Source organism: Rhipicephalus microplus, chromosome 10 (genome assembly GCF_043290135.1).
Source record: "Rhipicephalus microplus isolate Deutch F79 chromosome 10, USDA_Rmic, whole genome shotgun sequence".
NCBI lineage: Eukaryota > Metazoa > Arthropoda > Arachnida > Ixodida > Ixodidae > Rhipicephalus > Rhipicephalus microplus.
In genome coordinates, this window is record NC_134709.1 from 84,532,993 (window position 1) to 84,560,864 (window position 27,872).

The window sequence follows — 27,872 nt, forward strand, 5'->3', positions numbered from 1 at the left end:
AAAACTTCTGCGAAATGATCTCTTTTAGCACATTCGCGATAAAACCACATCCACAGACACGTTAAAGTACTCGGCCATCACTGGGTCAAGGCTGTACTGCACTCGCCGCCGCTTCCTTTGCGGCTCGTCATCGCTGCTGCTGTCCTCGCTTTCAACGGCTTTCTGGGCGGCTTTCTCAGCATTGTCTAGCCGTCTGACGTCTAGTTGACCCAACAGGCAAACGATGGTCTCCCTTGCGACGCAGAAGAAGTGCAGACCTATCTCTTCGAGAACGGCGCCGTCTGCACCCCTCAGGTCCTCTAGGTGGTATTTCCTAAAACGACGGCAATAGGACGACCTTGTTCAGGTGGGCATGAACAGTTTTGATGATTGCGGCAGTTTTAGGTGGACTATAAAGTGGGGAACAGCCAAAAAGTAAAGCATACAGAAGAGAACACCCAAAGATTGTTGTTAAAATGACAGAGCGGAAGCTCGCTCCTGTATCGCTTTATACCAGCATAGGCGCATTTGCTTTCCTTCCTGTTCTTTCCTTCAATAAGGAAGGAGGGAAGTATCAACAAACCACTTCCCCCCCCCCCCCACCCCGCCGTTGTTCAAGTTCGAAAGAAAACGAGCTTCGCCATGGATGCAAATGAGGCCATGACGTTGTTTTTACAAAGACCTCACAATGGTCCCCACCTTTCCACGGTAAATGATGAAAGTGCACAGATTTCTAAATCCAACATCAGAGGAGTTCAAGCGCCATTATCGTCCAAAACATGCGTAGCCATAACCCTATACGCACAAAAAATACACCATCTTCCACTAAAAGGAACCATGAGTAGCATGTGAAGCAGCGCATGTGTGGACTTAATGTTCCGTTCATCATAGGCACCTTGCCCGATGTTAACGCATCCTTGCAGGTGAAACGCACAATGAATTCACTGTAGTTTCTGCTGCTGTACTCGTTGTCAAACTCTTGTTGAAACACGCCACGCCGATTCGTCGGCACGCTACGTGGGAGCACGCGGCTCCTAGCGCGTGTCCAGAATCTCGTTCATCGATGTTATCACGTGATTGCTGAGTCAGTGTAAGATATAGAGGCCACAGCCACTTACGCAGGCCCGAACGCGATAGCGCGTGCAAGCGCGTTCTGACTATATTTCTAACTATATAGTTATAGCTATATATTTTGCGGGAAAAAAAGGTGGAGGGAGGAGAAGCAGCACACAAAGTTCTGAAAAGTTGTTGGAGGCGTCATTTTATCAAAAAGAAAGGGTCTGACTGTGTCAATGGCGCAACTATTACTTTGCGATCGACAGAAATGCTCTTTTTTAATTGGAGGCGGAAATGTTGTAGGCCCGTGTGCTCAGATTTGGGTGCACGTTAAAGAAACCCAGGTAGTCGAAATTTTTGGAGCCCTCCACTACGGCGTCTCTGACAATCATATGGTGCTTTTGGGACTTTACACCCCACATTTCAATCAATCAATCAATCAATCAATCAATCAATCAAGCTCTTTTTTAATAACATGCATGTTGTCTTTACCACGTCGCTGCACGTCATATGTTGGCCATTCACACCTGCGCGGAAATGTCTTCTTTTTTTTCTTTTATGTTTCTCAGACTCTCTTCAATCGGTTGGTAGATGGCGCTTCACTTCATTCTCTTCTGCACCCCCCTCTTTTCTTTCACGAAATTGATTTCGCGCCACATTCAAGTGTACCTAAACAAAGTATGCACCGACACACCCAAAAAGAGGTCCTTTTGCCTAATTGTACTTGTATGAGTGTAGGAAGAAAGCACTTCCTTCTCTTGGCTGAATGCCAGCCTCTAAGCCTGCATCTACTAAGGTGGTAGCCGCCATCTTACTGTGGGTAAAGCGTTACCTTTGAAACATATTGATTGATTGATTGATATGTGGGGTTCAACGTCCCAAAACCACTATATGATTATGAGAGACGCCGTAGTGGAGGGCTCCGGAAATTTAGACCACCTGGGGTTCTTTAACGTGCACCCAAATCTGAGCACACGGGCCTACATTGAAACATACTTTTTGAGCCTCGTTGGCCCGACGTTGGGTCAGTGTGGCACTGACAGTTCCTCCTAAATATCGGACGCACATAAACCTGCGCCAATCAGCATGCGCTACAGGCTGACGTCCTGAGCGATGTAGTGGGCGTATTCTGCTTTATGTTAAAGTTTATGAAAGTTCGCACAGCGCTGCGTCTCCGCCAAATCTTGCGTTTGAAATATACGCATATCCCGCGTTTCATTACCAGACGCCCAAGTAAAGAAGGTATAGCTCCAAACTTATGTTTCTTTTTAGGCGTAATTGGCTGTGGGTTCAAACCATACTAGAAAGGCCATACTTAGAAGTGTATAAATTTAAAAAAAAAGCACTGAGGTCACTGAGGTTAACAACACTCGCAGACCTTGTAAGCCAGGTGTTCTCCGCCTTCTCAACTTCGCACATGGGCTCTCTGACAGTCTTTCTAGTGACACGGTAGTTGTCGCCTTGCGGTAAACGGGCCGTCATGCCCAGGTAGATCTCCTCGGCCTCCCCGGCACCACTTCTCGCCTTCAAGACGATCGCGATGTCTTGGCCAGCTGTGCTGTTAACGCTGATGTTCTTGAAGGTGTAGCTGACCACGAGAGGACCCAGTGGGATGTCGCAACCGAACAACCTGTTACAAGTGCCGAATGTTGGGGAAGAGTAGGAATTCCGGTTATTGCAAGTGTGGATAAACATTTTATTTCGTGAAGGCAGTGTTGAATATCGGTATCTGAGAAGTTATAAAACAATAAATAATGTAATATATCTTTGGGTTTTTCAGCAATAATTGTGGACTCATAATGACGCGAAAGATTATTTATCTCAGTGCTAAGTCACGCATCTTCGACTTTCGCAAGTTCGCTGAGAATAGTAATATCATTTTAGTCGAATATACTGCAGCACAGTTAATTGTTACTCACTGGACCAGGTCTGATTTACAGATGATTAAAATATCTGAAACAATTTCTCCGGCAAAAAGTCATGTTTCAACGTTTTTCCCATCGGCAATAATGAACTCGGTGGATGAACCAATCTTTGTCATGATGGCAGTCCGCAACACATCCAGCGTTGTGGAGATTACAGTTTTAATTTATAATTCATACGCCACTTACTGCAGACAACAGACCCTCGAGGTAAAAGCACTAAAAATAGCTACACAGACTCTGCAGTCGTCGTGGCAGGTCAAGAGTCGTGTTAAGGTACGTAATAATACGTGACACGGGTGTCAAATCTCACCGGGTATCACTGCGTAATGAGTGGGTGTTGCGAAGCTGCCATTCCTTTACAAAGCGCTCAGCTGTATGTTGGATCATCGTCTACGGTGGCAATGGCAGCATAAATGAAGTGAGCAGCAAGTCATACAACCACTCAACGTGCAATGATGATGATGGCAAGATGTACACATTGGATGTCACTCGCCTTTGAAATGCCTTGAGCAAATGCACGTTTTTTTTTCTTATTGAATGATTTATTGATTTAATTCATTTCACCTCTTCCACCGCCAACTGGAGCTGTACGAAGCACGTTCGTGGGCGCACAGAACACATCATACCTGTGGGGATCTGAGGCACGCCCCAGGTGACCGAGAGATGCTCCTGTACCTCATGACAAGTAGAAGCAACGCGTTAAGCACTATGTTGAAGAGCTTTGGCGGATGTGAAACGGCCGTCGTCCCGTGCAACAACATTACGGCCGTCTCTCACACTGCTTCTGACCGTTCGAATGATCAAAGACAGTGTGCGGATGTTAACCTTCTGCGCTCTTACGACCGGAGCTGCTAATTCATCAAGTGACTCGTCAGTGTATTAAGGCCCGGTATGGCAGGAATGTTTGATATGACTACGCTGTGATTGGTCCCTTTGCACTAGCATTAGGTAACGATGACTCGCCTGGCCCTCCGTGAACACCTTGGAACCGAATCCTTGACAGAAACTCGTGGACAGCGGTGGCTTGATCAGACGCCACTCGGAGCAGCAGCTGTCTGGAAAGTTCCAAAGCCTGCAGTGCATGGACACGCACTGAGCCACACGTGCACTGAGCCACGCGTGCAATGCTGTTGCGCGTTTAGAAGTAGTGAAATCTCGCATCACAATTTGGCGACCCATGTAATGCCAGCAGATCTGAAGCTGCAGTAAATTTTTGCTATAAACCAGGGGCTCTCAAGCTTATTGGGCCCACGGAACCCTGCTACGCAGAACATAACACTATTTCAGAATGTAGGTTTTAGGCTTAGCAGCAACTGCTGCAATTATGAGCTATAATGTGCACATTTGGGTTAAGAAAAATAGTTTGCGGGGATGCACTTCATTATAAATGGCGCTAACATTAAATGAGTGTCGTTAGTTACTCTGGTTGCCCGTGTGAGTTTAGTCAAGTTACAGTCAGTGAAATGGACAGGTTATAGCCAATGAAGATTAACCTTAAACAATCAGCTATCTCGCGCAGAGTCATTACCTGAATTTTCCGCACACGGTTTCTATTCTTAGCTAAAACCGTAGGAGCCTCTTCATTAGAGACAAAAGAGTTAAGTACTATTACTCGGTTGCACTGCTCTTCACCACAAGACTTCAGAACGTGCATTGTATCATCACCCACCGCTGACTCACCGGTTCTGGTTCTTCGCAAAGTCCTTTTTGAATTGCGTCTCCTACACCCAGCCGGCTGCGAAGACGGCTGCCGACAAGCCACATCCCCGAATGAGCTCGACTTCCTGAAAGGAGAGTTTAAAAATTGGCGTCCGAAAGTGACACAACGTTTTTACTCGGCACCCACGATATCATCGTCAATACGCCCTGCCAACTTCTCCGCTAGAAGACCAAGAGAGGGGTCTAGCACAATTTGAACCACACTTCTGTCGAGTGGTCTATATAGTGCGTGGACGTTGGCGCAGTGGCCGTCAGCGGCTGCTACCTCGCATTAGTTGCAAGTTTTCCGTCATGTTTCAATTATAGCACAAGGACCTGGCATGCGGTATGGTGATGTCCCATATGCTTGAGGGGTAAATCACTGGGTATTTTTTTGGCAAACAGAGGCTAAAGTGGTGGAAAGAGGGGGGGTTCAGAGCAAGCCAATATCCACGAATGTCGCATAAACCCTCTACTTCTATATTTTTAACAGAAGAATAAAAATTGTTCATTGACAGTTTCATAGCCACTTGACGAAATTGCTCTATTCTGTTCGAGAGCAGTATTGAAGTTATGTATTTGTATTATACGGTACTTTATTTTAAAGCGCCGCGAGGGAATCTTCTGGCCTTGTAGCAACGTGAGCTTTCGCCGCTGAATTTCCACGCACCTTGTACGTCTCGTAGCCGCCGGGATACTTAGTGCCACGTCCGTACACATCGACCACAACGTAGACGTCTGCCTTCCTGTCTCTCGCGAATTGTGCCGAATTAAGGAGCATAGATTCGGTCCACCGAAAGTTGATGAAGATGCCGTCGCACAGGTTGAGGAAGCCGACATTCTTCTGGTTCAGCTCGTTTTGAGGCTTGGCCTTTCCATCGACGTCCATGGCTTCGTACCATATGACCAGAGAGCCTTGCACGGCTTTGTGCGTTTCGGTGGTGATGGCCTCCAGCAATTCTTTCACGAACGGGACGCAGCTACGGTCCTGAAATTTTAATATGCGACGACTCTGCTTTACCACCAATTACCGACTTCGGCGCTGTGTATACTTGCGATACACTTATGGTTCAGGCGGACATCCTAGTCCTTCTCAGTCTGTGGTGCTGTGTGTGCGTCTATGAGTAGATTGATACCATATATGAGTGAATGACACCAATACTGACTGGTCCCTCTCTCTTCAGACTTCTCAACTAGGTGTGTTCGCTCTACATGGAGTTTGATTTTTGTACGAGAAATATTGACGAGTGAGTTAAACAACGCCATATCTAGTCTGGTGTTGCTGTCAAACAATCATCCAGATACAGTAATAGGAAACGTCACTTTTCTGTTATAAGTGAAATCTTAAAGTACGCAACCAAACAGAATTGGAAGAAAGGTTTGTGATACTTCAGCAGCACTGGCAGAGGTCATTATTTTGTGCATGTGTTTTTTCTTGCATCATCATATCTTAGTGGTGCTGTGTAAGAGCCCCACCTGCTTATGCTGGCCCACTATAACACTGATAAGTGCCCCCCCCCCCCCCGCGGTGGTCTAGTGGCTAAGGTACTCGGCTGCTGACCCGCAGGTCACGGGATCGAATCCCGACTTCGGCGGCTGCATTTCCGATGGAGGCGGGAATGTCGCAGGCCCGTGTTGCTCAGATTTGGGTGCACGTTAAAGAACCCCAGGTGGTCAAAATTTCCGGAGTCCTCCACCACGGTGTCTCTCATAATCATACGGTGGTTTTGGGACGTTAAAATCCACATATCAATCAATAAATCAAATCTATAACACTTTTACTGGATTACCGTTCAGGCTCTTAACCTGTTGACTCTATATATCTTCCTTATCTAGCGTGGATGACTTGTTGCTCAACAAGTATTGAATACAGAATTGAACAATGTCCTATTCGGTTCGGCTTGACAATCCAAGAGTCGTATATCTGTTACCAAATATTACTCTTGGGAAGTTCATTGTTCACGTGGGTGCTATCAAACAAAACTGGAGCAACCGAAGTGCGATGAATTTCAATTCGGCTAGCACAGGAGGATATAGTCAAACTCAATAACATGGCTACGGTCTACGTTGTTATAAATCTGAGTTTGAATTGCTTTTGAAGTTGTGTTATTGTGACATTGATAAATTAGTTTTACTGGTATGTACCAGTTCGTTAGCATATTTTCTAAACAGCAGTAACATGTTCTCTCTGAGAAACCCTGAAGGGGTGAACTATCGACTGAACCTATTGGTTTCTTAAACTTTACTGCATGTAGTTGTACTTTTAAGATGAAGACATCAGTGTATATCTCATGAGAGAGGAAATCTGTCGGCGTCGACACAGATGACATGGGAGAGAACACATTCACGTGACGTTTGCAATGATGTCAATGATGTGACGTCAACATGTCGTAATTAGTAACGCTAAAATTTGACGTTATCGACTAATTCACGCGTTTGGTGACATCACACGACATCGTCGCTCCATCAAACATGGAACGATCACGCGAGTGATTTAATTCAGTGTAGTAAGTGAACGAACATAGCAGAACACGCTCACTATGGTGCACCAGATGCTGACAACCCATCCGTCAAACCTTCCGACTGTTGCGACATTCGCCAGCTGCGTCGCGACCTGTGTCATTTGAGCGGAGCCTCTGATGGTGTTGATGGTCTTGACGCCGTCCTCGCCCAAAATGAAGGTTCCTGAAAAAGCACTCGTGCAGTGATTAAAATTATCAATTTCCTGTCAATATATGTTGCTACACGATAATGAAAATGCAGCTCTTTTATTCATAAAAAATTCATTACAAGCTCACCGATAGCTTCCTTTTATATCTGTATCTCTTATTCCACTTAGAGTACGCACCACAGTAGAAAAATATAGGCTGACTAAACGTAAAGAGAGCTTTAGAAAACTGAAGAAAGCTATGTACGTGGTGTGAGGAGTGAGAAGAAAAAAAAGCGCTGTTGGCGGCATTCCCCTTCAACTTTCGACCCTTCTCAAGCTATCTTTTCTGACTTATTTCTTTCGGTACTATACAATGTATGCTATGCTGTGATATCACGTTCCATTAGTGTTGCACATCAACAGGTAATAATGAGTTATCCATTGTTACTGATGAAGATGATGTTCAGATTGGTCATGGAATACTTGCCTGCTTTCGTCGAGTTCCAACTCGGCATCGGTTACTTATGAATCTGTAGTGAATGGCTATCAATTGTGTACCCAAACTCAAACAAGCATAGCTATCTGCGTGGGAGCATTTCACATATATTATTGAGTGGTCATCTGTTATCTAATAGGATAGTTTGACTATCGAATGGCTATCGATTGGTACTATACATGAGCATTCAAGGTCAAGCATAGCTATGCGTTCATTTTCTTTCAAATGTTTTTCAAATTTCTTTCAAATGTTTCACCAACAAGCCCACATCGCCACTCTTGACGTTCAGTGGCATTCTGACGTGATAGTGTCAAAGAGGTCATTTCCCAGAAATTTCAGTATCGGTGTCGGCTTCGTTGATTGTGAGCGAGTAGTGATGGTCTTGTCCATGACCGAGATGTTAGAAAGACGAAATCATGGTAAATAATTGAAAACTTCAATTACAGTGAGAATCTAGCCCAGGTCGTGTTAGTCAGCATGTACCCACAAGCGAAACGAAGACTTTTCATAACATTAACATACGTACATTCGCGGTCTTTTCTAGTCTATGTTATTTAACTGAAACTACAGATACAGCATGCATGAATGGAATTGCGGTATTTACATATTGTGTTACTGTATATCACTAATTTTCGTTCAGAATTACTAAGTACTACATTTATTTGCTCGTTGATCATAATCAATACATATATATTCTATCATATATCTTAATTACAGTTGCCGTATTCCCGGTTCTCGTAGCCTGCATTATTTGTAAGCAAAATGAGAAAGGCCTTATGTAGATAATGCATACTGAACGCCTACCTGTCCGGCTAGTGTGGGTTGCGAACTGAACATTATTTGACGGGCATGTTACTTAGTTTTTCAATGCTCTCACGGTATAGATATGCCAATTCGTGTTTTCGTCCCCTGGCAATGCAAGAAAAAAATTAGCTTAATCAAGCACGCTGTTTGAACTTAGTGGCTCAATCGTGAACAATAAGAGATTGCGAAGCCGGAAGGCATGTCGCTGGAGACAACGTTCGGGGATACGTGGAATTGACGTCGTACACGCCCTGTATAGTCACCGCGTCGAAACTTTGATTCAAACGGTATAACTCAAGAATAAATATAATATTCTCGCCCGGAACTGTGGCGTGCCTGCCATTTTTACGCACAAGAAAGCCATGCTATGTGGCTTCCGTTTCAACTACAAACCATAAGTACCCGTTAACTGCTATTGTAAACTCCAAAAAACGCACATTAATACCTAAGAGTTCTTTGCACCCACTTGGAATCTTACAAGAGCCGGGATGTAAAAATCTTTGCAGAAAGTTTTCGGAAAGCACAATTTTTTCAACCATTAACCAGGTAGTCGTACGGGAAAACCAGCTACCCGAAATAGGTCAATAAGTGCTCGACGTTACAGAAATGAGAAATTGGAATTGGACGGAGCATCTATGCAGATTTTCTGTGAGGGAGCCAGCGATGGCTCTGAGTGAAACTTACATTTATTCGTACGATCTAATTGACGATACAGTTAGGCAAGTACTCATCATTTCCTCCGAACTCGTCTTGTTCGGAGTTCCACTGTTCCCCTATGAACGATGTTGACATAATATAACTTTCGAATGAGTACGTTAAAGTTTGGTTTATAAAACCAAAAATTTTTAGCTATCTCGAGTTCAAAATATTCCAAAGATCAAGTATACTGGGGACTTCTACATCTTTCACCGAGAACCTTAACACCGAGTCTGTGGGCGGCTGAGATCTAACCCGGGGGTGGAATCGTCACCATGTGATGAGAGTAGTAGACGAACGTGTCGATGATCTGCCAGTGATGGAAGCGGTAAACGTTGTGCTCGTCACTGCCGTGGATGAACCTGCAACGGCAGTAGTAAGTTTAACGATATTGGTGAAAGCTTGTTGTTATAATGCATACAATCTTATGACAGCTATAGCGACAAAGCAGTCATACTCATAATTTCATTACAGGCTCTTCCATTAGCACCATATATCTTCATATTAGACGTCAGGGCCGTAGCTGGCATTTGATTTCGGAAAACCCTACCCCTGTTCATATTTGCAAAATAATAACAAAATAATAATGGTGGTAGTGGAGGGTAAAGAGGTGAAAGGAGGCGATTGCTGAGGTGCATTACACGACTGGGACAGAGTATCTCTGAAGGTGCTCCTCGTAGAGTTCAGCTTTTCGGAGCATGAAAGGGAAAGATAAGATGGGCGACAGGTGAGCATGCCGATATGTAATGCAGAAGAAAGGATCTCTCTTCCCATCAGTGCTACTACCGCAACTGGTAAAGTTACCTGAACACGCATTAGTAGCCACCCCCTCCTCCGAAATTACAACGTTCTCTTTTCTTCCAGGACAAAGAGTGTACTGGAAGGATATCCCCGTGTCGTCAGCCTCGACGCCATGTTAGGTCACTAGCAGACGTTTGCAGGGAACGCACGTGACCCCACAAACGTGCTGGTGTACTGCCTTCACCGGTGGACGAGTCAATGCGATTATCCGCTATGGAACTATCATGGTGAAAGGTCTCCTCTAACCGGAACTCACAAACAGCGCTACAACGAGCCAAAGAATGGTGGGGCACGTCCTGTCCCTTCTTTGTCTCGTCGTAGCTCCGCTTATGCTAAGTTCAGTATGCGTATCACCAATTCCGCTGTAGCACCTCATGTCAGCCTAACCAGAAAACCGGCTTGTGAAGAGTGGTCGTGGAGAATGAAAGTTTCGGGGCCCCCGATCGTTTGGTCGGTTGCTCCATGTTTAGGGTGTTCAGGCACAAGGCTGAAGATGTGATGACAGAGGCTACACGGAGCATAAATATTCTTACGGTGGTGCTTTTCACTGGGAGATTTGTAGAGGCCACCAAAATCCTGGATTGTGCACTCAGATCGCATCAAGCCGAATCTACCAGTAAAACAAGCGAATGCTCCACATTGACAGCGCCAGAACCTATTAACACACCCGTCACGTTAACCGGTCCAGTAAACTATTCGTGCTTCCAATTTACGTTTTCATGAAAACCCTAATCACCGCCGAAAATCATGACCGAAATTGCTGGTGGAATGACGAAGAGGACATTGTGCTCGTTTAATTTCCGCTCGAATCCATGACTTGGTGGTGTTGCAGCTGGGAGTGGTCCGAGTTGCTCAGAAACGACAAGCGGAAGGCCTAAAGCACTCCAGATTGAACAGTGCACTCACCGCCACAGGGCAACAAATTTTGTACAGAGTCGACCTGTGAAGCAAGGCCATTCACATATGACAGCAACCATGCCCTTCAGCTTGAACCGCCTTTTTTTTCACGTGCTGTCCACCGAACGTTTTGGTAGGGTAGAAGTGTCTTATCGGTTTGGTAGGGTTCTGGTGGGGGTCGGGGCAAACGGTCTCGCCAGGACCTAAACCTCCGGGAGAAAGGCATTTCGCGACCCATCCGTCGGAAACAAATGCGGATTCACAAATATGCTCACCGGTCCTCCTTGTAGTTGCCGTTCATGTCGTGGCAGAAGATGGTCCTCGGGTCTTCGGGCTTGCCGCGCTTGATGGCGTCCGAAAGCGGAGCCACGGCGCACAGCAGGGGCTCCTCCTTGAACTTCAGGAGTTCGTCGAGCGTGCTGAGCGGGGCGACTTCTCGATCAGGCACCTGTTTGATCACCCTGAGTGGGGCAGCAGCGGTCTTCTTCTTTGAAAATATGACGCCTATCTTCACTGCGGCCTAACGATCAAGTGAGTAGGGTAGAGTATACGGTTGAACATTGGACAGTGGCACACACCCACGCTGGGGGATTGGTCCAGAACCAGGTAGTTTTTGTATAAATTCCTCTATAATTTAATAAATGTTGTGCACTTAAAGATGAAGGAACTAGTAATGTATCAATATTGCAAATACTGCCATTAGACGAGTAAAAACATAGGTAGTAATTCTAAGCTGCGTAGGTTAGGAAATAATAAATACGAATTTGAGCACAATTTAGAAAACAAGAGTACGAGTTGGCTCTATGATATAAATTTCTTTCTACATGTAAGAAATTCCACCAAGGCATCAGCAACCTTCCCGTCACTGCGGCCTAGCGACAAAGCCCCGAACAAAAGCACATTTGGTATACATTTAGGTCGAGACTAAATAGTCAGTAAACGCTACTTAAACTATTATTCCGCAACGTGAAATATCTGTTCCGGGAAATAAGATAATAACTCCACAAAAAGAACAGTTAGGAGAAGCTGCCAGGCCAGCTTTGTGTAAATAAACCTATTAAGATATGGAGTCTGACAACGTAGTAAGGTGATTGCAACTTCAAGTTCTCTTGTATAACATATTTTATCGTTCCACCGATGTCTGAGGTGCTAAAATTCTAGTGTGGTAAATAATATTGAAGCGGAGAATTCTTATAACAGCATTTTACTCCTTATTCTAGCGCCTATTATGAATTTGGACGCCGGCAATACATGAGTAACCAGGCCATTCTACGATGTCTTTGCTAGCACATCCACCATATTAATCCGAAATAGGCCATAATGTAGTGAAAGTCAGACCAACCTAATAAAATTTATTTGGGGAGCAATTAAAGATTTCAGAGCACTGAGAACATGTGAGTTTTCATTTCCCGAAAGGGAAGAACACTCTGAGAAGAAATCTGTCAAAATTACTGCAGAACTTGTTGACGATGTTAATTCGCGAAGCGCTAGAATGATCGCTAGAAGTTTTGCAGCAAATTTGGGCATGGAATCTGGAAGGCGGAGGGAAATATATCAATCTAGAGTAGGAGAGAAAACACCAATTCTACACCTTCCTACACTTTGAGAAGCATCACTTGCAATGACTGTCTTCATTGACGTGTGTACCGGATAGTAATCGCTTAAAATGGAGCTTCAATATTGCTAGTCATAAGATAAGTACTTCTTGAAAATATATCAATGTACCATATGTTAACATGGTAGCTGTTATTACTGACTAAAACTACGTCAATATCATCATTATCATCATCATCATTTATTTTCTCTTAAGGGCCCTTGATGGGGTACCATGTAGGGGGGGGGGGCAAACAAGGATACACAAGGGCAATTCCAGACCGAGAACATAAAGTAGGTTAAAATTCTAGAATTGGAATTGCAGGGGAATAAAAAAACAGAACTCGTTATACAACTATGAGCATTTAACGTGTCAAGAAGACTCTGTACAGCCAGAATTTGAGGCGTACGATATCCCGGTCAATAAGATCTAAAAAATAGGTCCGGGAGGGAAATGAATGGTCGTGCACCACGGCTTGTGCGCTTTCCCTTCTTGTGACACGTGCCCACGTACTATATTTCGCGACTAAGACCTCGTGCCTATGGGCTCGGTGTTCTTTTTTTAAACGGCGAAACTTGAAGAATGACATGACTTTATGTATGTGTGTATGTGTATGTGTGTGTATGTATGTGTGTGTATCTACGTGTATGTGAGTATGTATGTGTGTATGTATGTATGTATGTATGTATGTTGATTGATTGATTGATTGATTGATTGATTGATTAGTTGGTTTTAATGTCCCAAAAACCACTATGCGATTATGAGAGGTGCCGTAGTGGATGGCTCCGGAAATTTCGACCACCTGAGGTTCTTTAACGTGCACCCAAATCTGAGCACACGGGCCTACAACATTTCCGCCTCCATCGGAACTGCAGCCGCCAAAGCCGGGATTTGATCCCGCGACCTGCGGGTCAGCAGCCGAGTACCTTAGCCACTAGACCACCCAGGCGGGGCTGTATGTATGTATGTATGTATGTATGTATGTAAGTATGTATGTATGTATGTATGTATGTATGTATGTATGTATGTATGTATGTATGTATGTATGTATGTATGTATGTATGTATGTATGTATGTATGTATGTATGTATGTATGGTGGTTGTGGTCGTTTTATTACCCCCAGTAAAGCGGACCAATGCGAAGACTGGTGGCTAGTGCATATGGGTAGAGCCGTTGCTCCAGGATGTCACTGGGCTCTGAGGCTCGCCAGGCCTATATAGTTGAGGGTCGCCAGCTGTTCTCCCGGGTCCAGTTAGGAGAGTCGCACCTCCCACGACCAGTTTTCAAGTACGTCCTTGGCAAACGGCGAGACCGCGTTTGATGGCCGCCTTTTGCATTCGTATGTCGCGCGTAGGAGTGAAAGGTTGTTTAAGCCTGACAAACTCCGGGATGCCCCTCACAAAACTGGGCGGGAAGACGCCACAGTAAGCGGGTATGTATGACAGAACAAGGATATATAAGGTGAAAGAAGTTGTGGGTGATGGGGTCTTCTCTGGACCAAAATCATCATCATCATCATCGTGAGGGATGCGAGGGTTAGAAAACAGGAAAGAAGAAAGCGAGAGGGTAAAGTATAGCATGGGCGTGCGAAATGAAAAGGGCTCCCGATGCAAGTTAAGATAGTCATTTATTGGGTTAATGGTTGCCCTTATTTTATGGTAATTCACGGACGCTGTGTCTGTTTTCTTGTTTTTTTTTCTTCGGCATCGCCGTCACCGTCGTGTCCCGTTATATATGCAAAAATCACAAAAAGCGATTCAGAAACAATATTTTCCGAAGCGCGTAGCTTGGATTCAAACCTGCAACTTCTCGCTCCACAGCGTGTAGCGTTGAAGGACTCGGGCACGGAATGTATGTCTTTGAGCGTGATAACGCGGACCTATTTAGGTAAGCCATTGGCATCTGGCACTACGGAGAGCTCGGAGACACTTTAAGGGCTGTCGTTACCCTGCACGGTGTGGTCACTGGTTCGCGCGTGTCTAATGGAATGGTTTCTACATCTTGTGCGTTTACCGCGAAATTTGCGTTTAGGTTGGAATGTGCCTCAAGACCACTTCGCGCGCTGCAGTGGCTGCGTTTGCGGAAAGGAGTGAACTGACCACTAGAAGAGTGAACGTGGAAGCACTTGGTTGTGCATGGTCGACATTTGCAGCGCGCCCAGCTTGAGTACTAAAACTAACGACTGGGGCACGCTCGTACTGCGTGTTACTGCGCGTTAGTTTCGTGTGTCCTTTGTGTTTGAGCAGGTTGCTGCGAGTGGCGAACTGCGACAGTTGTACTCATCCCGTGCGTTCTTTTCGTGCTACCTTTTACGGGCAGCGCGCTGCAAGTTCCGAGCGCCTGTCCCGTTTTACGAGCGGCATTCTAAATCATTTCTATCGCATTCATTGATTCACGTCTGCAGAGAAAGATTTTTCAGCAGATTAGTGACGATTAGTGGGATTGACATATTATAATTGCTATCGCATTCATTGATTCACGCCTGCAGATAAACACATTTTTTTAGTAGGTTAGTGACGATTGGTGGGATTTTCCCATATTCTGTGACGCATGCCTGCTATTGATAATGGTTTTTTGGCCACCACAAGGACTTCGCCGTTAAAAAACTGAATCGCGAAATCCCACGCCGCCTGAAACTGCATAAGGTCACATGAGTTTCTGTACCGCACGTCGCAAGCCTCGCTCAGGCGAACATACCTGGTGGCGAGGCAATGTATACACGGTTACCTGGGCACGTAATGCAGCACAGGATCACTTATCTTACCTGAACTAAAAATAGGACATGCATTCTTTGCGGATACGTTTTATTACTCGGCAAGAACGGTATCAAGGCCGTACAGCTCGTCCCGCAGCCGCTTCCTTTCCGGTTCGTCGTCACTGCTGCTGTCGGCACTGGCAGTCGCTTCCTCTGCGGCTTCTGCACTGGGAGTGGCTTTCTCGACGTCGGGTGGCCGCCTGACGTCAAGTTGACCCAGCAGCCAGACGTTTGCTTCCCCTTCGACGTAGAAGAAATGCAGTCCGATCTCTTCGAGAATAGCGCCGTCTGCACCCCTCTGGTCCTCTAGCAGGAATCGCCTGAAAAGATGATCGAGATGACCGCGTTAAAACGGCCACCGACAGTTTTGAAGACCCAATGCAGCAAATCTGTACTGCACACAAAGCTTAGTCTCAGCCAGTTTGCCAATAGCGCCGCCACTGTGTGAAAGTTTTGTTTGAAAAAAGTAGGAATGCCTAGGTCTCAAGGACTTCATTGTCACTGCAGGCATAAGTTCTTAATTAAGATCAAAAGTGGTACATCCAATAACATGATGCCAAAATTTCAATGTGTCCTTTCGTACTTTGTTCATGTCGGCCCGATGAAATCATCTGAAACTTTCCATTTCCGACCACGAATGATCGTCGACGTACTAGACATCGAGTTCAATCGCGGAAGATTGTTGAAAGAATCAGAGAATTACAAGTCAGATTATGTGCCTCCAAACTCTAGGCAAAGGAATGAAGCTCCAAAGGACGTTAGCTACCATCTAACGAAAACAACATAATTTATAAAGACTGATTTCACATTTACACTGCAACCGATTTGGGACAAATTATGGTGAATTACTTTTTTTCTCGGCAATTCCGCTATGTGGTCAAGCCGATTTGTAGAATTATTACTGTCACAAAGTGAGAAAAAAAGTTATGAACTGCCCGTATTACGTACTAGCTATCCAACCTTGCGAGCTATTGAACCTGATACGAGGACAAGGTTATGAACAAGACACCAGTAACGCCAAACTTTACTGACGTCCTCCTACACATCCGCCTCCTTATACGCTACCTCCCTTCGCTATAAAGAAAACCAGCTTGCCCAGCTGCCTACACTAACCTTGTCGTCCAGCAGGTCCCCAGTTCTCCCGCATCGTCCTCGGCTGTTCCGGCGATCTCTCGAGTGACCGTGTAATTGTCGCCTTTCGGTAGACCGGCCGTCATAGCCAGGTAGATCTCCTCAAGCTCCCCAGCTGCAGATCTGGCCTTCAAGAGAACGGCAATGTCCTGGGTAACCGAGCCTACGCAACTGACGTTCTTGAAGGTGTAGCTGACCAAGAGAGACCCCAGCGGGAAGTCGCAACCAAACAACCTGTCGAAGGGTTACAAGTGCCACTTTAATGAAGTTGTAAGAGTGCAGTCACTGCGAAAAGGGTCGATAAATTTTTATTTTATAAGAACATGTAACTGTACTCTAAGATAAAAACTACGAAACAAAAAAAAACTAACGAACATTTCAGCCCGTTTGCAGGTCTCATTGTGCTCATTGTATATAATTTTACCAGTAAACAAGTAGGTAGTTGCAGCTGCTTCGAAATAGGTTCATCACGAGTAGAATCAATAAGGTTGTCTAGCATTTTAGCCCTTTAACTCACTCATTGTAACGGGTAAGCATATTTAAAACTGCCCAAGTGCCACAAAGAGCAGCGCTAGGAATATCGGCCTGTGCATAACTTGTTCCGTGGTCCGGTTAATACGAGTACATACAAATCTGCCTAACAACCGCTCACTGCACCACCATTCATGATCCACAGCACAGCTTCGCTCGAGCAGCAACTGCGAGCTTTGTTCAGAAAAGAGCGGTCGCGAGTGCTGTATTTTGGCAGAGACCAGTAAACGGGTCGTGAATCATTGTACGTCCTGCACTCTCACTGCTTGCCTCGCGCTGCGGCGACAGACAGCACGAAAGCCACTTTTACTCCAGCGTTTTATAAACCTACGCGAAATAGACCCAACAGAGTTGGCTGCTAGTCTTGTTCTGTAGGACTTACCAATTTCTTGCTGTCGCATTCAGGATTCGCCAATGCTCCAAAAACTACATTTTTATTAGCCCGCCACGGTGGATCAGTGACTATGGCGCTCTGCTCCTGAACCGAAGGCCGCCGGTTTCGATTTCGGTCCCGGCAAGCGCATTTTGCTGGAGGCGAAATGGTTGAGCTCCTTGTGCTGTTCGACATCAGCGCACACCGATATGAGCAAGAACACTGATTTCAGTTGCTGATATCACCAAGCACACTGATTTCAGTTCGATATCAGCAAGAGCACCAGATGGTCCAAATTTTTGGAGCCCTACACTATGACGCCTCACCGGTTTTGGAACGTAAAACCTAGAAAGTCAGATTTCCGTTACTCGCTTCAATGACTGAGTCTTCTTTTCTCTTCCACTGCCAGACACTGCTGAAGGAAAACTCACGCATGCGCGCACAAGCAACGTCACCTGACGTAAGGCTTGACGTCCTGGCGGTTCGGGTTGGGCTTGAACAGCACGCGGAGGCAGCCGCCACCGTTGTACGCGTCGTCACAGTGCAACTTCACCGAACAGCACGTGCCGCAGAGCGAGTTTCCTTGGTCTCGCGGTTGCAGCTGCTGCTTGTGCAGGTTGAACCACAGGTGGCCAATCTGGCGTGGCTGGGAGCCGTACGGGGAGACATGCAAGTAAGGTGTACAACATCGTTGCTCCGAGAGAAAGAAAAATGAAGCGGCAAGTTTTGTTTCGGGCAGTTCGTACAAATAATTCATCCAGTCAATCAATCAATCAATCAATCAATCAATCAATCAAAGAACTCAATTTTCACCAAAATCAAAAAAACATTAACGATGAAAAAAAGGTGACCGGGAAAAAAGCCGTGACGATGCCACCGCCACCCATCGGCAGTGAAATGAGAGTTTACAACAATTGATCTCAGAGAAAAAAAAGTTAGAGAATAAAAAATAGATGCAAATAAAAATGCTAAACACTTCATGCATACCTGAACATTAAAATGCACCGTTAGGTGCAGATGTCCAAACATATATAAGAGACATAGGTATATGTGTATCGGGTCATAGCGCTAATATTAAAAATCGAGATGATGGGCGCGTTTTGTAAGTGAATATGGAGGTCACTGCTTCGTTTTTTGCATTACGCCTCGAAATCACAAAACCTGCATGAAGCTGTGAGATGGCCGTTTCTCTTTGTTCTTGCGGTGTGTCTTTGCGGTGTTTTTGCGGTTTTTTGTTTTCGCGGCCAATGGTATTTCCTGAATATTACCATGACATGCTCTCTGTGTCCCGTAGGACACAGTGTGAGTCGTTTCTACCGATTAGAAGTTATGTAGGCACCAGCAGATGCAGTAGTATTCAAAAGCATTCGGAAAACAAATCTGGCACAAAAGACGGGACGAAAGACTCAGTGCAACAGTACCAGTGCAGCACTGGTACTGTTGGGCTGTGTCTTTCGTCCCGTCTTTCGCGCCAGATTTGTTTCTTAAATGTCGCACCAACTTGCCCAGCCTAAAGCACAGCACGGGTAACTGTTCTAAGACATCAAGGTAAGCTGTTTCGGTATTTTCAAGGTGTCGCCACTTTTTTTATTTTCGTTTTAACGCGTTTATTAGTTGCCAAACACCATCCCGTAGCACAGGTGGCACAATCAGCGCGGTGGAAGAATAATTCTAACCTCGTTTTCTTTTTGGTGTCATTCTTACTGGGCGCACAGTGGCAAGAAAGCAATTTTTGAGAATTGGTGGTGGGTGGGAGGGGTGCGTAGAATACCCATCTTCCTACGTACGTGTTTGTGCACATGTGTGCGTGTGTGCGCGTGCATATGCATGTGTTTGTGCATGTGCATGTTAATGCGTGCGTGCGCGTGCTTCTGTGCACTTGTGAAGAGGAAATTTTGAAGGACGGAGGGGCTAATCGGTTAATAACCTAATAGCCGTCAGAAAGCGATAAATATTGTAGCTCCAGTGCGGCTGCCATGTTATCGACCAGAAACAAAGCATTAGTTAGTGGAAAATTAACCTCGAGAACACCAGATTGCTCAGTCAGTGCACAGGTGGCACTGACTGACGCCCCCACGTTTAATGCACGTATACATACCAAATAAAGTGGATGCGGGGATGTCCGACATTGTTGCTCGGTTAGTAGAGCATCGAACGCGGTATTCGACAATTTATGTTTTCATCCACTTTTCTTTCTTCACATTTACATTAAAACTGATTAAAACTGATAAACGCACAGTCGTCGCTGGAGTAGAAGTTTCAACACGTGGGCTTGTGTGTCAAGGCAGTCACTGAATAAGCCCACTTGGTGACTTCAACGACACCCGCTGATCAAGAATTTTTTGTCTGCATTGAATTCTGTTACTCAAAACTACCGCGATTTGAGTGCTGATGGAGTTGTTCGAATTTCCAATACCAAAGCGTATATAACCGTGAAGAGAATACTATAGCAAAATATGGGGGGGTGTGAATATTTGGGGGATCCTTAAGTTTTGCCCTTAAAAGTAGAACGCGATAGCGACAACGTGCAAGATGATTTTTTCCCTCACGACCAACTATGCCGACACCGGAATTTCTGCGAAACAAGAGAAAGCATGGTAAGAACGCCACCACATCAGTTGTTGGCTCACTCAACGGACCACTGCAGTGCATCGCTGCGTCTTTCTTTTTTCTTCGGTAGCCCAAGGCATTGTTGAAGTTTACCGCCCACTCGAATAAAGGAATACGCTGCCGATCTGACGTGTCTTTCCTGAGAGAATATCTGTTACGTGGTATATTCAAGTTACTTTGACTGATTCACAAGTGAAAATTACTTACCTTTCCATCTTCGAACACTCTGGAACCTAAGCCGTGACAAAAACTCGTCGACAGCGGAGGTTTGGTCAACCGCCACTCGGAACAACAGTCGTCCGGAAAACTCCAAAGCCTGCACATCGCATGGCACTTCAAAACGTGTAGTACTTCCAAGTCACGCGTAAAGGATAACGCTTACACGTAGCACGAACAACGATTTGTAACGCTTACTTTTTACATGCCGCCGTGGTAATTCAGTTTGTAGAGCATCGAACGCGTTGTTTGAATGTCACACGTTCGGATCCTGCTCACGGCAACTTAACTTTCCATGAACTTGTATTTCTTCACATTTCCATTAATTTATTGATTGACTGATTGATTATTAATTGATTGATTGATTGATTGATGTATGGGGTTTAACGTCCCAAAACCACCATATGAATATGAGAGACGCCGTAGTGGAGGGCTCCGGAAATTTTGACCACCTAAGGTTCTTTACCGTGTACCCAAATCTGAGCACACGAGCCTACAACATTTCCGCCTCCATCGGAAATGCAGCCGCCGCAGCCGGGATTTGAGCCCACGACCTGCGGGTCAGCAGCTGAGTACCTTAGCCACTAGACCACCGCGGCGAGGCACACATTTACATTACGATTACTTCTAATAATATCCGCTATACTTTCTTTGGCATAAATGCCTCTCAGTTCTCTTGATATTGTTTTTAATAAAAAAACGAGCTATTAAGTTCATTCTTCTTCCCTTCAGTTAGAATACACGAATATCATGGCCAAAATATTTGTCAGAATTCCTTTTGCTGCAAATGGCATTGAGTGTCGATGACAGAAAAATGCCTGTGTGAGTCCATTGGAATAGCAGACAACTAAGCAGCGACATATTACCATATATCTCGCGTGTAACAATACTTCTTGAGCTTTTCGTCGCAAAACTAAGATATTGCTGCGCAGCTGACATATCGCGGGTCAGATATTCTACTTACAGAACATGAAAAAGAGGTCTGACCTGTCACGTGCGCGTACTCTTCTTCATTTTAATGGATGATGTGCACGTCAGTGTAAACACACCCGTAAACAGTGCCGTCTCGAGTTATTTTACGGAACACTATAATTATGAGAGACACTGCGGTGGAACGCTCCGAAAATTGTGACCATCTGGCATTGTTTAACGTGCACCCAAACCTAAATACAGGGGTGTTAAGCAAGTAGCCTCTATCAAAGTGCGGCCACCGCGGCAGAGATTCAATTTCGCAACCATCGCGTCAGCCAGCATTGTAACCACTAGATTACCACTGCGGGGTGCCTATGTGTCATATGTGACAAGTTTTGCAACCTGGTCAAAGCCAATGCATATGGCTCTTTCAAAAATGAATAATCTCAACCATATAAGCCATTAATTCTAGCTCATCTACATGGTTCAGAATGATAACCAAAACTGCATGGCTTTAGCAGACCAAAGACTGTACTACTCTTCGGTATTCAGTATTAACTGAGCACGGCGCTACAATATGTATAGGTAACTGTCTGCCTCCCCTTCTTACCGGTACTGGTTTTTCACAAAGTTCTTCTTTCCCTGCGTCTCGTAGACCCAACCGGCCGCAAAGACAGCTGCCGACAAGCCACATCTCCGTACGAGCTCGACGGCCTGAAATAAGAGTGAAACAATGGACGTGGAAACCGTAGAGCTTTTTTTACACGACGCGCACGATATCACAAGCCATACGCCATGCTAACTCTGGGGATGATCGAGAAGATAAGGCGGCATATATAGTACTTCGGTACACAACTATCTCACATCAAGGAAGAGAGCCATCGGTCCAATAGGCTTCATCGAACCGAACTGGGAGCTCAACCTGGAAGAAAGTGCGGCTTAAGTGATGCACATTTTTGGCTACATCGCTATCAAACCCCTACCCATGTGCACTATGCTTCTACCCTATTCAAACAAAGTGTGTAAAACTTTAGCGCTCGGTACAGTTTCTGTAGTAACTGATGTGTGTTGTTAAATATACTATTCAGATTAGGTAAATACTAAGACAGGGGTTGCAGTTCTGGTTAGCTAATGACTCCTGTCATTCGGCTTGTGAATTGTGTTTAGATTTTTTGTTTCACTTACACTGGAGGCGCCATTTATAACTTATGAACTCTGCGGCTACCCTCAGCACGTTTGAATATAGCTCATATGGAAAAAATTGTGAAATAAACGAAGTTTGGCACAACTGAAAACGATGCAGGTGAATTCGTATAACTGTCTGGAAATGGGGGAAAAACTCAAACAATCAAGTGGAAAGTTTAGACATTTTGCAATTTCGGAGGAGACCCATGAAGATATATTAAGACATGTTTAGCATTGCAAACCGTTCCTTTCTGTTCAAGAACACCACTGGACTTATTGTTATATGGTACGTATAAGATGTTTTTTTTGTGGTGTTCTTTCGAGGCTATGGTCTCGCAACTAGAGCCTCGAAAGAACACCGAAAGAACGTCTCGTATAGCAGTCGAAGGTATACCTTCGCTAAATATCTGCGCACCTTGTACATTTTGTAGCCGCCGCGGTAAGACGTGTTGCGAGCGTACACGTCCACCCCGACGTACACGTCTGCCTTGCGGTCGCCTGCGAGCTGCGCCGACCTCATCAACATCTCTTCGGTCCACCGGAAGTTGAGGAAGATGCCGTCGCACAGATGGAGGAAGCAGGCGTTCTTCTCGTTCAGCTCGTTGTGCGACTTGGCCTTTCCGTCGACGTCCACCGCGTCGTACCAGATGACCAGCGACCCTGGTACCGCCTTGTGCGTTTCGCTGGTGATGGCCTTCAAAAAGTCCTTGACGAACGGGACGCAGCTACGGTCCTGAAAGCCAAAATTGGGGGACCCCATAAAGCTTCGCCTTTGGGAGTTGAACGCAATAGCGATATCGTGTTCCTAGTGCGTACTTCAAACACTTCGTGTATGAAACCTTATCGAACTTGCTACGCTCTTGCTACGTGGCCTTAAGGAAATAAACGCAGTAGCGTGTGTGCCTTATATAGTGGGTGACCGGCTTTAAACCACGACGCCATTATGATAATCCCATGTTCGGGGGGGGGGGGGGGGGGCTGCTTGGCTATGGGCGGTTGCACCACGCTTTATTACCGCAATGTTTCGTGTTGCTTTGTGAAGCATGCATGCAAGACGCGTGTGTTTGTAAAACATGAAAGCTACTTTCACTGCACGTTCAGGCAGAGCAAGTTCTTTTCACGTTATGCACGAGCAGCCACGTGGGCGGATGGTAGGGCACCCGCTTGCCACGCGAGTGACCCGGATTCGATGCCCCACTCGGACGCAAACGACCCTGGTTCAGTCCCCATTCTGACCCAGGTTTTTTATCATTTATTTTATTAGAAAGACAGGCTTGTGTGAACGCCTCTGACATGCGGTAGAGTTCTACACGCTGCAGTAAAAATACTGTCAGTCTCTCCCCCGCCCTTTTTTTTCTTTTCCCTCTCTTCCCTCTTTCTCGTCTTTCTTGTCCCCTTCCCTGATCCCCCAGTGTAGGGTAGCCAACCGGATGTCTTTCTGGTTAACCTCCCTGCCTTCTCCTTTTTGTTGCTTCCTCCTCCTTCCTTATTAGCATCGTTCTCTATTTTTCGGTCCCGCATAACGTGAGTGTTTTTTTTTTGCTTACAACCTTTGACGTCAACACCGAAGCCAGAATTTCTGCGAAACGAACTCTTTAACGCTATCGCGTTCGAATATTTTACGACACTACCCTATAGCTACACGCAGCGACTACACGGCGCTGTGTTCGGCTCCCATTTACGGGTACGTGCACGCCCTATTATGAGAACACGTGACTCGGTAATGCGAGCTGACCACTTTAGCTTCTCAAACCTCTGAGCTACAAATGTTCCCCTCGTGCAGGGTGTCCGGTTCGTCATTCAACAAGCATTCAACATCGAAATGAGCAACTTCGTTTCGATATTTAGTTTCTTTTAATCAGACAGTATTCCCTTGACAGTGTAGCTTGAAGCGCAATTATGCTTCCCCTCGGTGGATTAGTGGCTAGGCTGCTCAGCTGATGACGCAAAGGTCGCGAGTTCGATTCCAGCCACGGTGGTCGCATTTCAATAAGCGTGAAATGGCAGAGGCCCGTGTAATATCCGTGCATGTTAATGAACACCGGACGGGACGCAAAACCCCACATATCATTTGAAAAGCTTTCATGGATCGAGTTTTAGGCGACACTGTTTTTGAAAGCGATATTGACTTAAAAGCGTTCTCTTCTTGCACGTGATTGCGAAAACAGCACATCAACGCGAAAACAGAATCTTAAAGCTTTAAGACTTGTGTTTATTATTAAAGCCTCTTGGTTTCTTTCTCTTAAATGCTACTTCTGTTCTCGGTGTGTGTCGTCCACATTGTCATGTCATGCGCCATTCAACATGAACCTTTCGTAACCGTGCTATCTGTTTGAAAGCTCGCAAGTGATTCAGAAAGTATTTCGTTGTACAACCCCAAGTTTCAACCACACGCAGTGCATGATAAACTGTGAAGCTTCTAAAATTACGGTACAAAACGCACTCACCATACTGCACCCAATGCTGACGAGCCATCCATCAAACCTGCCGGCTCTAGCAACGTTTGCCAGCTGGGCTGCTGCCTTCGAGGTCAGACCGGAGCCTCGGACGATGTTAATGGTTTTGATGTCATCCTTCCCGAGGATGAATGTTCCTGAAATGCCGGGCGCAATGAGAGAGTTGTTTCAGTAGAACTAACAACCTTCAGTCAAGATACGCTGTTTTGTACGTACAAAATTTCAAGTATTGTTAAGGCCAAAAGCTTAGAAGCATCACCAAACGCGAAATTCGACCATGGGCGTCGGGGAAGAATGATGCAAAAATCATCATGGCTCTAAAATGAAGTTTGGCAATTCGTTGAACAAGGAGTGATGTTGCTTTAGCCGAAGTTTCGACAGGTGGACATGCTCAGACGCCTCATCAAAGAAACAAAGTATTGTTGGCATCCACACGAGCAGTTCAAATAGTCACGTTATCAGATATTACTGTTTGTTGGCTTCATGAAGAAGTCTAAGAATGTCATCAAGCAATGTAATGTCATGTTGCGAAAAAATGTGGCACATCGTTATTAATGACCATTGACATAATGACACATCGTGATTACGTCACTGTGATATCGCACAGCATGACATCACATGCCGATAACAACGTACGGAATCGTCGCATGGTCAAAGCTGTGCCAATCCCATGTGAGGGTCTTGCGATGCCTCCGATCTTGGAGGGACTGGAGAACTATGTTAGAAATAGAAATGTTTCGTCTTGGACGAATGCGTAGTGTGCCCTGCGAGTTTTTGCTCCAAACAATATGCCTGCATTGTCCCCTTTGTCACGAAGCTGATTTCAGGGACATAGCTATTCGTTAAGGCAAGCTTTCATAAACTGAAATTCCCGTCGGTTCCTTCAACTTGCAATGTTCGAATTTCGACCACGATCGTGATTAACAGATACACGTGCTTGTACGATTAGCTGTTGTTCGAAGTTCGAAACCCCTCACCGACGACTTTGACGCCGTGCCTGTGTGCTGCCGAGATCCAACCTGGGGGTGGTATCGTTACCATGTGGTGCGAGTAGTAGATGAATGTGTCGATGATCTGCCAGTGGTGAAACCGGTACGCGCTTGCATCGTCGCTGCCGTAGATGAACCTGCAAGGCCAATAGTACGTGGTGAGTGATCGACACAATTATGTTCGCACAAAGCTGACCGTCTGCCTGCTATATTTTCATGAAGCGGGTTGAGGACTTCTTTTATTCTAACTCAAAATAAATAATTTAGTCTGTTGTGTGTACCATGAGCGAAGAGTGGGGAATACAAATCGTCCACGTGGTGATCTGTAGGTTGAGGCCCTGTGACGTCAACACTCCATCTCTCTAGTTTCATGAAAAATAATCAATTTCCCGTGGTTATAGAGCGTTCGCGCATGACAAGGGTGTGCTTCTTGAACATTTTTTTTCGCAGATAGAGGATATACAGGTTGTTTCTGTAGTATCGTGCGGCGCACGGCGAACACAGGGCACGGCGCTGAAGCAAAGGCCGACAAGACGTATGCAGCAGTCGGTAGCCAAGCAGAAACTCCTTTATTATATACAATGCCGTGCATACATACACAGGGTAGCGTCCTTGAAGGCGAAAATACTTTACAAGAAACCGAAACCGCCAACCATGAAACAGAAACCGAAATACACCACAGTTTTAAGAAATGGGTCCAATATTCTTTAAAATTTACAGAAGTGAGATACCAGCGTGCTACTTGGGACTTTGCCTTCCTGTGGCAGGAGGCATCTTCAGAACCGTTATATGTAGTGGCCACGGCACAAATGCCACACGCTTCCGCTTCAATGTCGCCAAGATGCACTCGGAATGCTGCTCGCGCTCGGGTTAGATGAAGTAACCTCACCTGTCCTCCTTGTAGTTGTTATCCATGTCGTGGCAGAAGATGGTCCTCGGATCGCCAGGCTTGCCCCGCTTGATGGCGTCCGACAGCGGCTCCACGGCGCACAGCAGGGGCTCTTGCTTGTACCTGAGCAGTTCGTCGAGCGTCCTGAGAGGCGTGGCCTCGCGATTGAGCACCCATTTGACCTCCCTGACCGGCACTGGGACACGCCGCCTCCTCCTCCGGGACAGACCTAAGCCCATCTTCAAGACCAGCCACCGATCGAATGAATGGCCGTGCACCACGCACTATGTGCTCTCACGTCCGGCTCGCGCTCATGACGATGAGGATGATGTTCCTGGAATAACAGGCAAATACTTCCTTTAACAAGTACTTTCTTCTAACCATATTATAGTGGATTAGATTTACAATTATTATGTGATCCCCTATATCTGATTACTCTTTTCTTGGCAAATACCCCAAGGTTGGTGTGAGCCACGCATTCAGACCATCATCATCAGGCATAAAGTCAAAGGTGCGTCCGTCATGGAGGCAGTGCAAAACCAGGTGCAGGGCAAAAAATGCATATTCACGAAGTGAATGATGACGAGTAGTCGAAACTCCGAGGGATAATTGACCCCGAACATTGTCCACTCGATCGTGCAAAGACGTGACAATAGGTGTACACAATATGTATACAAAGTTGTTCATTATTAACAATGTGCACATATGGCGTTCAGATGTCCATTAGTATTCATATGAATACCCATATAGATATCCGTATACGGATATGAATATCGATAATGGATGTCCATATGGACGAGAGCAAAGCAGAGTATGAAGGATAAGATGAAGATAAAGTTGACGAAATAAGTGCGTGCTGGTTCGTGATGATGACAGTTTTCTCGTGCCTCTGCATGGCATCGCTAACACCTTTGACACTGCACTGTAAGTAAAGAAGACAATGGTCATTTATAATTTTTTTATTAGTTTAATTTCTAGTCAATATAATGTCTATAGTGTCTGATCTGAAATATTATTTACTTTATTTGCATACAAGAATTCATAGGAACAAAGAAAAGAGGGAAAGAGCAAGCTGGCCACAGCAACCTGTTGGGGCACAACGCCTGCTCACTCTTTCGGGAGGACAGTGAAAAAAGATAGGGTATAGAGAGATAAGAGGAGAGGAAGAGGAAAGAAGAGTGGCGATGGTAAAAATAAATGGTGAAGACTTAGACCAGCATAAGTAAAC

The 27,872-nt window shown here is 45.5% G+C and overlaps 1 protein-coding gene across 1 annotated transcript; it reads right to left on the reverse strand.

Moving 5' to 3' along the window:
• Positions 1-24: 24 nt before the first annotated feature.
• Positions 25-26,927, reverse strand: LOC142774314 (uncharacterized). Its single transcript, XM_075874709.1, has 16 exons — positions 26,645-26,927; positions 25,744-25,892; positions 24,758-24,903; positions 22,726-23,043; positions 21,736-21,839; positions 20,205-20,313; positions 17,843-18,033; positions 16,466-16,717; positions 15,409-15,672; positions 11,278-11,463; positions 9,560-9,666; positions 7,198-7,343; positions 5,329-5,646; positions 3,878-4,032; positions 2,414-2,665; positions 25-313 (listed from the first exon to the last, which is right to left on the reverse strand). The coding sequence occupies exons 1-16, from the start codon at positions 26,881-26,883 to the stop codon at positions 25-27; spliced, it is 3,225 nt and encodes a 1,074-aa protein (XP_075730824.1). The 5' UTR covers positions 26,884-26,927.
• Between the last annotated feature and the right edge of the window lie 945 nt (positions 26,928-27,872).

Excerpts from the sequence above, each read along its gene's own strand:
- LOC142774314 (XM_075874709.1), bottom strand. The coding sequence starts at position 26,883 with ATGGGCTTAGGTCTGTCCCGGAGGAGGAGGCGGCGTGTCCCAGTGCCG. Across the intron at positions 15,673-16,465 it reads GGGACCTGCTGGACGACAAG|GCGATTCCTGCTAGAGGACC; the intron begins GTTAGTGTAGGC and ends TCATCTTTTCAG. Across the intron at positions 5,647-7,197 it reads TCAGCATCTGGTGCACCATA|GACCGTAGCTGCGTCCCGTT; the intron begins GTGAGCGTGTTC and ends TTAAAATTTCAG.